This window comes from Leucopleurus acutus, assembly GCF_964270905.1.
Source record: "Leucopleurus acutus genome assembly, chromosome: 5".
Taxonomy (NCBI): domain Eukaryota; kingdom Metazoa; phylum Chordata; class Mammalia; order Artiodactyla; family Delphinidae; genus Leucopleurus; species Leucopleurus acutus.
In genome coordinates, this window is record NC_139147.1 from 120416389 (window position 1) to 120428792 (window position 12404).

Here is a 12404-nt window from a genome sequence, read left to right on the forward strand (position 1 = left end):
AGCTTTTTGTTTATGGGTGTTACATCTATCAATTCTTACCATGTTAGAACTTTAAATTTTGTAACATATTTTCATTGATCTATTTAAAATAGCCATCATAAACCATTTATAAGCTAAATGACATATTTTTATAAAAATAAATTTATTTCCAAAACAAAAAAATTTACTGAGAAGAGGGACATTGTTCTACATCTTTTCAAATCTCCTTAATATGTGGTGTAGTAGAAGACAGCTGGATTCTCACATCTGTTTCTGCATTCAGTTGCACTCGCACACATCATATAGCTTCTGGAAAATTCCACTGTACACAGATGACATAATAAGAAGGAAAAACTCAAGTGACATTGTCATATTATTCTGAAAATGGTTTTGACCTTGGGGAATCTTCCTGGATAGGTCTCAGGAACTCCCAAAGGACCCTGGACCATACTTTGAAACCATTGCCTTGGGACATTAGGGCTTGTTTCTCCCAAGGATCCCTGGTGAAGAGGGCTTCAATAGTATGCTTGCCTATAGTACTTTCTCCACTACTAACTCGGTACCAAAATAGCATATCCTATTGATGGCCAAAATAAAATTGCAGCGTTTTAGGGTTAAATCTTCCATGATGATTTGTGTACCTTCTGATTTAGAATAACCTCAAAGAAGTAAATCTAGTGGTTAGCTTTCTAGATCTGGCATAGTTTCTCTGACTTATTTCAGAAGGGTTAGGTTTTCTAGTTGTAATTCTAGGATATGATTGGCAAAGCTTGACTGGCCAAACCAGTACATGCACTGATTCTGCTGCCAAGGCTTCACTGAGAAGGTTTAGGCTCAAAATAATTCCAGTATTCGAGCCTGTACTAGGATACCTCAACTTTTTTGGAAGCCTCTCCTTGAAATCTCACTCTGTATAATATTTCAGAAAAGTGGGAAGAGTTACAGGAGAATTTCTTCTATAGGAATCACATGAGTTACAAGAAATCCCACATTTCCCCAATAATCACTTGTGGAAATGCAAAAATGCTACCTTATTTATGAGACTACCAGGGTTCTCCACCTGTCAGGCCTGACATGGTTCAGCTGCACAGGCCAGAGACATTTTTGATTCTCCATGTGTCAGGGACAAGTGTCACACATACTGATTTGCACAGAAAACCACAGAGAGCACTCTCCAGGGAAAGCCAGCATTTTGACAAGGCTCAGTGATGACTTAGAGCAACAGGGGTAGGAACTGCTGTGTGATGTTGTCCATAGACCCATATCATTTGAAATTTAAATTCCTTGTAAAACACCAAGAAAATATGGGTCAGAGAGCTGCTAATGGAGATTCTAGGGAAGGGACTGTCACTAAATCACCCTGAAGACTTAAAAGTGACTGAAAGAGCATTAGGAAAGAGGTCAGTTCAAAAGCTAGCAGTAAAAAAAAAAAAAAAAAGCAAAACATCATTTAAGAGTCAACACACTGAGGTACTGATGGGGTCAGCCAGTCATTATCTGAATTTTTATCTCCAGGTATGGTTATTACACTTGAGATGAGAAAATAATAGTTTCAATGCTTTCAAGGGGTTCCCCTCTTTTTCCTCTCTCTTCAACTTCTTTATCCGCTTATTCTGCTCAACCTGTAATTTAGAAATTGAAGAGAAAGCCTCTCTTGGCTTTCTGCTCCATAGGCTTCACTCGATCACCAGCTTCTCAGAAGTGTCGTCCACTCCACTGCCTCATTCATTCCCCCAAGACCTCTCGCTGTTTGATTTCTGAAACTATTTTCTCAGATATCTCCAGTGAGTCAGTGACATTTCTCAACCATCCGCTGCTCTTACCTGGGGGTAGTTGTGTGTGTGTGTGTGTGTGTGTGTATGTGTGTTTGGGCATAAAGTTATGTGTGCTTTTATTCCTTACTACCAATTTGGGAGACAAAGCGGATATTTCTCCAGCTAAAAAGTCAAGTAGAAAGAGGATGTGTTGGGGAGGGGTCCTGAGCCCCAAGCGGAGCTTCCAACCCATCACTAAGCGATGGGTGCAACTACAGCATGACAAAGGCAAATATGACTGAATCCCCTGATAAAATCAGAGGCTTAAGAAATTGGATTGTGTCTTCTCCCCTTCTTATCCACATGGGGTCTAGAATGTTCTCCTCATACTGTCACAAGAAGGCTCATCTAACTATGCATTGCTTTTCAGCCCAGCCTCGGACCTAGGTTGTCCTTACAAACCCAGCAACACGTGGGCAGAGCTTGTGTGAGCATGTCCACAGCTGTTCCAAGAGATTCTCTCCTGGGAAGGTGACACAGAGTCTTGGACATTGTGTGTGAGATTGAGCCCTGCCAACGAGCTAATTAAATGTGTTTTTTAAAAGCTCTAAGCTTAGCAGCGAGAGTGGGCGGCTAATTTCCTGACTCACCTATTCAACTCATTTGTGGTCCCAGCAAATACTTCCTCTTGTAGGACACACTGCCTGGCTCTGTTTCCAAGCCGTTCCATTTCTTCACAGGGTAAATAGGAATGCACAGAGTAATAGCTTTCTCTCTTGTGTGGGATAACGTTTATGAAGTGGAGTTCAGTTCTTTGTGCAAAAGGAATTGTGGGGGCTTCCCTGGTGGCGCAGTGGTTGAGAGTCCGCCTGCCGATGCAGGGGACACTGGTTCGTGCCCTGGTCCGGGCAGATCCCACATGCCGCGGAGCGGCTGGGCCCGTGAGCCATGGCCACTGAGCCTGCGCGTCCGGAGCCTGTGCTCCGCAACGGGAGAGGCCACAACAGTGAGAGGCCCGCGTACCACAAAAAAAAAAAAAAAAAAAAAAAAAAAAGGAATTGTGGGAATGTCAGAACAGTTTTGAACAAAACTGGATATTCAGTTAAGAGCCTTTCCCTTCTAAGGCCCAGAGCTCTCACTGGAAAGGTGCAGAGTCCATCCCAGCCCAGGGTGGACTTCGTAACTGGGGATGTGGGGAAAGAAACCCTGGGCCTTACATCCCTATTTGTGAGCCTAGGAAACCTGTGTGTCTGGGAGTCATCTTCAAAGCTTGGAAAATCAACAATCACGATAAAACAACATCCAATATTCAATAGAACTTCCATGATAGAATTTTCTAATTTAAAAATTACTTTTATTCCACAAAAACCTAGCAAAAGGAAAATGTTGCTAATTAAAACCCCCAATGGAAGTCTCTTTGTTTTGATTAGATGCAGGGTCTTGACTATCCTAGCAGTAGACAGAGGTCACTTAGCAGAGGTAATTGTTAGCCCCTCCTACGACCGCCTGCAAAGGCTAGGGGTGGTGGCAAATGTGAACAGCTACATGCTAGTAGAGAGGACATCTCTGCCGTTCTGCCTATCGTGATTAAGGATCTACTCAGCTAGAATAATGAAATTGACTCTATGCCTAGTAAAATGGGAGCTGGCTAATTGTCATGCCAATTCATGACATTTTATATCTGTTGTCTCTTTACCTCAGAGCTAGTTGTTGAATTCAATTCTCCTTTCCCTAGGATAATTTTTAGTAAATAAAACTCTATGCATGATGAACATGGTTTTCAGCCAACTTGTTCATGCTTAGGGTCAGGTTTGGCAAATATCCCACGTGTATGTTTCATGCTTCTTTTTCTCCACGTACCCCTTAGCTGTAAGTGTTCCCCAAGGATCTCTCATGAACTCTCTTCTCTTTCTATATACTTTGCCCAGGCAATCTCAGCCACTCCTGTGGCTTTATGTTCCATCTACATGCTTATAACACTTAAAATCTTTCTTCTGCTTTAACTCTGTCCAACTCAGCTTACAGCCTTTTATTTCCAGCTTTCTTATTGAAATCTCCTTTGGAAATTCTACCTGGCTATTTAAGTCAACATGTCAAAAACCAAACTTACAAAATGCCGCTGTCTACAAACTCATTTCTCTTATGCAGCCCATCTACCAACTGCCCAGGGTTGAAACCAAGATCACTCCTTGCTGTCTCTCAAGCACCAAGACCCACCAATTCTGCATCCCAAATATCTTGTGGGTATTGTCCCCTCTGCTCTATCCTCCCTGACATTGTCTTTTATTCATTCACTCCCTAAAGGCTTACTATATTCTAGCACCGTGCTAAGGGCTAGTGACACAGAGGGAAGATGAGAACCAACGAGTAAGTAAAATGCAGAGCACGGTGGTCCCTGACCTATCAGAACCCAGGGTGGTGGATGTTCAGGGCAGAGCAGGATGTGCAAGAATTTAGGAGACTGAATCTAGGACTCTTCCTGGCTTGGGACAACTCATCTCTTGCCAGAACATTTGGGAAAGCTTCTAGCCACACGTCCATTCTGCCCTCTGCCCTGCTGCCTGAACTTAAGTTCTGAAGTTTAAATCAGATTGTGTCATTGTCTGACTAAAACCCTTCCATTATAGCAGGACGAGTGCCAAACTTCTTGATTCTACTTACAAAACAGTCCAACTCAGCTTTTTCTCCCCCCAGCACTCTTTTATACAACACAGTTCCTAACCTCACGGCCCATGAAATAGGAAAAGAAAGAGCAGAAATGAAAATGCCCACTCTGCCTTAAAAATTTACCATCAGTGTCATTTTCAACCACCCTCTTTTCCCCTTTGGCAGTCAACTCAATGGATCATTTTCCTAATGATTGCTGTTCACACTTTGCATGACTGCTTCAAGTATCAAGACACTGAATAGTTTTGATGACCACAGCTAATCAGTGTGTGATTATTTACTGCCCTGGTGTACTCCCAAAGGCTCCATACAGATATGAGGTAGATAGTAGCCATGCAGCAGGCTGCCAAAAATGAATCCTTAGGTCTTGCTTTTAGGAACATTGAGTCCATCTTTATGGATGAGTGTGATCTCGAGAGAATGAGAGCCAGGTGCCGACTACCTCTCCCTTCACAGGAATAAGTCGCTGCAACAACATTCATTCATTCATTCACTTAGTCGTTCATGCATCAAACAGGAGTGACCCAGGTCTTTGCTGAGGGATCAGGGGTGTGGAGGGGAAATTTGAAAGGCTTTTAAAGATTGAATAAAGGTTTTTTGTTTTGGTTTGGTTTGGTTTTTTTGGGGAGCAAGAAGTGTGTGTGTGTGTGTGTGTGTATGCGTGTGTGTGTGCCTGTGTGTGTCTGTGTTTATGTATTTAAGGAAGGAGGGGAACAGTAGCACTTGGATGGGAAACAAAAGCTGCTCTGGTAAAGTGAATCAAAATGCCAAGGTAATTAAAAAATGACACGAGTTTGGGAAATTATGGCAAGTTCCTTGTGGCTTGAGGGAGGCAGCAAAGGGTGGTTAGGGGGTGGGAGTGGTGCAGGAAGAGATACTGGAAGGTAAAGAGCATGAAGATTATAGAAGACTCGTACCAAGGAGCTCAGACACTCTCTTGTAAGCAGGGAGGAGCGAGCCCAGAGAAATCTCTAAGCAGGGAAGTGAACAGTCAGAGTGTTCTTTGATTAAAGGTTCGGTGCGTGTATAGTGATGGATTTGAGAAGATGAACATTTAATGAGTGCTTTATACAGGTGACCACAACCAAGGACAAGTCCCTGGCTACGTCCCAGCTAACTCTGCGTATCTGTGTGTCTTCCCTAGTGACGGTGTTGGCCATTTTCCATGAACTGCATGTCGACCCCGACCTGTACACACTCTTGTTTGGGGAGAGTGTGTTGAATGATGCAGTTGCCATAGTCCTTACATAGTAAGTACCAGAACTTGGCCTGTGCTTCTCTGACCATGTAAAATATGCTTCTACTTGGTGATAATTCCTAGTGGCTTTAAGAGTGTCTTTTCTGTTATGTCATAGAGATACAGTCAATTTCTAACTTTTAAGGAATTATTATCACAGAAGAGCGCCAAGAGTAGGAACATTTCATTAGCCACTTAATTTCTAACACCTTAATAAGCTTCATGTTTCCAGCTTATTACAAGATACTACTCAAAGGGTAACATTTTTTTTCTCGGTGTATGTATTTAGCTGATTCACTTAGGCTTCCTAGAATGCACATAAATAAGCTTTCTTCATTTCAAATCAATATCATTTAATTTTTTTCCTTAAGTCACTTTCCAGATAATAGACTAATAGAAACCGTTGTATTTATACTAATTTTGGCAAATTGGAGATAGAAGTTGAGAGTCAGAATTTCTTTATTTATCAGTGCAAATGTAACACATTATAGAAACACACACATTTTAAAATCATCACGTGACAAGTCAAAATGATGGAGCTTTGTCTGCTAAGAGTTAATGTAATTTTCCCTTCATCTTTTCCCCTTTAGATGCTTACCATTTATATTTAATAAATGACACTTTGGTGGCTTTCACTATGTCAGAGGTCTCTTCTTGGTTTTAGATTAAGACCAACATTTTGGGCAGCAGTCAGATACCCTAGAGGAAGGTAGCTATCTAATAATTAAATGTGACAACAAGATTCAGTTCAGGGTTTTAATTACTTCAAATGCATTTGAAAATGTATTGCAAAGTAACAAAGGATTTTTAAAAGTCAGATCGCCCAGAGGGGAGTAGGAAACAACAGGGCAGCACTATTCTTTTTTTTTGCCAGCTGACATTTCTTAAGGCTGCCACCCTAAAGTTACCACTGAATTCAGCAACTTTCAAGAAAGAGTCTCCAAAAAAACTTATATTTTACCTGGCTACTGAGAAGTGCCTCTCCTGCATTAAAGGAAAATACCAGTGAGTGCAAATTAAGAGCAAAAGCCGTGGCAGATTCACAAATGCCAAAGGATGCTTTTAAAGAAACACCAAGAACAATTAATTAAAACATCAGGGATCTTTGTCCAAGATATACTAGTATTAAAGGAACATTTGGAGGAAAAATTTTTAAAAATCTGCTGAGTCCCTCATCTTCACTTCCTGAGCTGCCATGTTGTAAAAAGGCCAAGCAAAGCAAAACGACTAAAGCACAAATGAGCCTTGGGAAAGAATCATGCAGCTACAGCCAAGGAAAGGTTTGGCCTTTCTACTTTCAGCACTACCGTGCACAGTAGTTTTCCATTCAAAATGCAGACTCCAAGGATGAATGTTGACACTGTTGAGCACAAGCCTGGGGGGCATTTGAAACAGTCCGTTTAAGATCTCCCCAGGTCAGTATGTGGTTATTACTGGTAGCGCCTCTTCTACTCCCCTATCTGTGCGTTGCATGTCTTAATAAAATGTGTTTCCCACCATGGCAAGATCCTTTCCTTTCTAGGCACCAGACACTTGCCAGTCTAGCTGAAATCTTGTGCTTCCCAGCTTTGGCATTTCAGGTATTGTGCAGAGTGACCCCAGTGAGTTTCAACTTTAAAATAAAGATAATTCTAAATTAGGAATACTTGACACGGAAACTTCCACACATTCAAACCTGCAAGCTCGTTCTTCCCCCTGGTGCATTTGGACTCCACTAGCCTCTTCCAGGAGCTCTACTTAGCGTTAATGTACAGCTGTCCCTCTGTATCCACAGGGAATGGGTTCCAGGCCCCCTGTGGATACCAAAATCCACAGGTGCTCAAGTCCCTTATATGAAATGGCATAGTACAGTCAGCCCTCTCTATCCGTGGGCCCCATGTCTGCTGAGTCAACTAACTAAACCTCGGGTTGTTCGATGAGGAACCCGCGAATACGGAGGGCCTCCTGTAACTAGGTTACCCTGGGTCTAGACTCTCTGTCCCGCTGTGCCGTCTGTTGACCATTTCTTCTTTCACCTTACACAATCCTCCATGTGTTTCACTCTTCACTTTTCTCACTTGCTTCTTAAACTTAGTTTGCAGCACGTATGACAATCTCTTTTTTTTTTTCACATCTTTATTGGAGTATAATTGTTTTACATTGTTGTGTTAGCTCTGCTGTATAACAAAGTGAATCAGCTATACATATGCATATATCTCCTCCCTCTTATGTCTCCCTCCCACCCTCCCTATCCCACCCCTCTAGGTGGTCACAAAGCACCGAGCTGATCTCCCTGTGTGATGTGACAATCTCTTTTTATACATCTACTTACACACACATTCCCTCTCCTTTAATGCTGCATCCCCAACTATCTTCCAACTATCTTCTAGTTCCCATGGAAGAACCCTATTTAACAGTTTTCCATGACTTTCAGACCAGGAGTTCAAACATTTGTCTCTCCATTTTTCTCTTCCTTCACTCTAACTTCACATAGTAGCCAGACACATCTCTCTGGCTTATAGCCTCATGCCTTTCTTCACAGACGCAAAGCTCTCTCTTCCCAGGTCCTGCATCTGCCCCATCAAGTCTTTCACCATGTACCTCAGTCTCCTCCTCTGGGGACCACTAGCTCACATGCTAAAGTCCCTCCTCCACCTCCGTATGTGCCCCCACCGATTCCTTGCTAGCTCAGCCATGAAATCTTGGCTTTACACGTGTATTTGCTTTTCTAGATAGTAACTTTCTGAAGATGGAGACTTTGCACTTGAATCGTATATTAAAAGAGACAATGAAAACCTCCTCTGTATTTTCCCTTTCTCAGTTCCATCTTCGTGTGGTTTTGAAGTTCAAGAATAAAGGTAGAGCTTTTATTGTACCATGGAAAGGAAAAGACACATTTTAATGTGAAATCAAGTACAGTAAATGACCTAAATCATCAGCCACTATGGCCTTGGCAGTGACTGCAGAGCCTCTTTGGAATAGCCACACACTTTCATTTGTCTTTCCATCTTCTACAAGCTAATCTCCTTGCTTAAGAACCATCCTCTTAGTATTTAAAAAAGTTTTATTGTTAGTTTTTTGACAGTAATGTGCTCTAGTATTCCTCATTCAAATACAAAGTAATTTAGCCACATTTTAGATTAAATCAACTTTTCTGTGCTAATCTAAGAAGCGAACTAATTATAATACTTTTTCTTAGGTTAAATGTGCTCTGAATTTCAGACAACTAATTTATCACTGAATTTGATGACCATAACTCTTGTACACAGTGGCATGTGGTGGGTGGTGTCCCTAAGGCTTAAAATGATCCAGAATTATCTTAAGATAAAAGTAACTTTATTTAACAAAAAAGTTTTGAATTTAGCTTTTCTCTGATCCATGCTATTATTTCAAGTATATGGGGAATGTCATACCCAAATATGTGTGTGTATTTGTTCATGAATGAATTCCATGTGAAGGATTTGCACTTCTAAAGATTGTGTAATAGACTGTGAAGGCAGGCAAAAGATATAATGAAGACATCTTGAAAGGTGTGTGTTCTTGAATCCTGAACAAAGACATTACTTTCAGAGGCACCATGGTAGGGTAGAAAGAGCCCTAGGTTGAAGTCAAAAGTGGTGGTGTCAGGATTGTCACGAGTTAACTCTACAATTATTACAGTTGACATGAAATCCACCCAAACTGGAGTGAACACAAGGGGAGTCTGTGTTGGCTGATGTAACTGAACAGCAGGAGTAGAATGGCTCAGGAAAGGATCCAGTGAAATGAGCTGAACTCTCACCTCGCTCAGCTTCTTCAGGGTTATCTCCCTCACCCGGTCACTAGATAGTTGCCAGCGAGTCCCAGGGCTGCATCTTTCTTCAGGAGGTTAGAGCGAGAATCTTTGTCCCATTATTCCCAACATAAATCTTAGTACACCTTATAGATTCTGACGCTATTCCAGACCCACTTGTGGCCAGGGAAATGTGCTTCCTTTACTGTCTCAGGTCTAAGTCACATTGTTCATAAATTCAGGGCAGTAATTGGTTTTACTTGGAAGCACATGAACTGAGACTGGGGAAAGATGGGATTCTTGCTCAGAGTAATACTGCCACAGAAAAGGAAAAGTGGATGCTGGTCGGAACCAAAACAAAACAGAACAGAACCTAAAAGACCACGACAGTGACTTCAAATGGCCATAAACTCTTCATGCTTGTTTCCTTACCTATAATATGTAAGAATAGTTGTTCTGTATACATTACAAAATTATTCTGGGCAATAAATAAAGCAATATATTTGGAAAGGCTCTATAATCTATATAATCTACATAATCTATGCTTATAAATATATATTTATTATAATTTATATAGTCACGTATATCAATATCTTTCATTGTACTTACACAGATCTCTCTGGTTTCATTGTTATGACTAAAGATAGACCTGCTTCTAGTGAAGCATTCCTTCATAAATATGGCATTTTACGATCCAAGGAATAACCATTTTTACATGTGATTTCCCCCATTAAGAATGAGCCACTTAGTTAAGGTACACTGTCTAAAGAACTAGAGGTTGAAGTATATTACTTAAAGTTATACAGGTACTCACAACCAAAATTGATACTACTTGTGGAAGTTAATTGGAGGAGGAGAGAGAGAAAGGCAGGGCTAAGTTACCTAAAATGTCACATCTCTCACAGTAAGAAATGAATATATATGTGTGGAGTTGATAAATCAAGAAATGGAAGTATATACATATTATTTAGAGTCACGGGGCAGCCATCGGAAGAAATAAAACCATAAATGTTACTAGTTGGTTGAGTAAATTATAATATATTAAGATCATGAAATCCTATGCAGACATTTGAAAAATGATAGAAAAGGAGTGTTGATGTTAAAAGATATTCACAATGTATTTTTTAAGAAAATAGGAAAAATGTTAAATGGTGTATACTCTTAAGATCTATTTTGGTTAAAAAAAATCACAGCCAAATTCATGTGTGTGTATGCATGTGGGTGTATAATTAGAACACATTATTTATATACAAAATCAGAGTGTTAGGTGGGATCACAGGTAATTTTTAATTTCTTATGTTTACTTGTATATATGTATTGGAAATAGATTAAACTACTTATGATCGACTCTGGTCCAAAGAATCCCCCATTAACATACTTGATAATTGGCAATCTTCATTTAAATGCAGATTCTACAGAGGTTTAAGTTTGAAATTTTTTTCTACCCATGAAAGATGAGAAAGAGGATGATGATTTGTTCTCAGCCATTTATCTGCAAAACTGAAATATTGCCAGTATTGTACTGAAACATCTTCTTGTAAAATAATTCCACAGTATACAAATGCCTCCAGATTTTCTTAGAGATAAAATAAGAACCTCATTAAACAGCTGGCTCTTGGATGATAATAAACACGTACTAGGTGCCTTTATTTTCTGTTAAGCAAATGCTTACAAGGAAATTTAATATAGATTATTGAAAGAGATGGAGAAATGGACACCATTTTCTCATTTTAAATAAGAGTGTTATGCTGCTTAGAGGCTCTTACTAGAAAATGTCATTTCAAGTGTGATACTGGTGAATGCTTGGCACTTAAGAGTGAGTGACATTTTGAAAGACCACATTTCTTATAGTCCATGCATCTTAAGGGAAATTTAACATGGAAATTAATGGGATGGCTGTGAGACTCCAAGTACCATGTGACTAACAGGAACCTTGAGATGTCATCCAGCCATTTGACAAAAATGTACTGAGGACCTGTATGTGCCGGACTCTATGCTGAGCATTGGTAATGTAGATGGATGGGCACAGTCACTCATCCCTACTCTCAACAGCTCCTCACCGAAACGAGGCAAACGATAGCTAAAGCAGGATTTAATATGTGCAACAAAAACTTGCTCTATAAATTATCCCAGAAAATAGCTATGTAGGGATTGGTTCTAAACATATTTCGTTAAGGAAATCTATTATTTCTCTTGGTGCCATCATCTCTAAGTAGATTACAAGCTCCTTGAACGAAAGACATACTTTTCTCCATCCACCATGACATGCAGCTAATTATCTGGAAGTTTCTCAACCTTTCAAACACAGGTGGGGACATTTTACTAATCCTCTCATTAAAATACATTCCAGAGGATGGATGTTTAATATTCTTCATACTGCTTCTTCTAAATATATGAAACGCCTTATTAGTTATCCTCACTAGCGCTACTTCTCCCTTTTTACCCATAGCTGTAAACATAGAGGTGATAAGGAGATGTCTCCTTTTGATGAGAATGAACCAAAAGTGTTATTACCACTGGAAAGTATAATATTTCTCATGAATCTGCTTAACTTAAAAACAAATTTCTTATATCTTGACACATCTTTCTGAGGGTAAGTCACTTTGATATTTGCCTTGGAAACTGATAATCAGTATAAAATACATTTATTTTGATGCCTGTCTAGATACTGCTGGGATACATAATTAGAAAAAAAAAAAAAGAATTATGGTCCTTTCTGCTTAAGGACTCCTTGCCCTAACAGTCAATCCAAGCCAACTTCATTTTTTGGACACCAGGTGGCACCACCTAGCAGGAATGGGACAGCGTCCTGGCATCTTTAAGAAGCTACTGGGAGGCAAAACTCAGCTGACCTCCAGCATAGCTCAGAACGCCCAGTGTTTGCTGCCCACACCCCTGCCTGCTGCTGTGGCCTTGTTTGCTTTTCCTTGTTCCTGATCCCTGGTTCCTGTTTCCTGGCTATGACTCTGGCATCTCCCCTACCCTATCTTTTCATGTCCCTGTTCAGATTACTGGG

The 12404-nt window shown here is 40.4% G+C and overlaps 1 protein-coding gene across 2 annotated transcripts in view; it reads left to right on the forward strand.

Annotated features, from left to right (window-relative positions):
• SLC9A9 (solute carrier family 9 member A9) overlaps positions 1-12404 on the forward strand; it is a gene marked incomplete at both ends in the record, with an annotated part of 539820 nt that overhangs the window by 180518 nt on the left and 346898 nt on the right. For both annotated transcript variants that reach the window (XM_082840556.1, XM_082840557.1), the window contains one exon: positions 5545-5650. In XM_082840556.1, coding sequence (XP_082696682.1) covers positions 5545-5650 — 106 coding nt within the window. The remainder of the gene's footprint in view (positions 1-5544; positions 5651-12404) is intronic.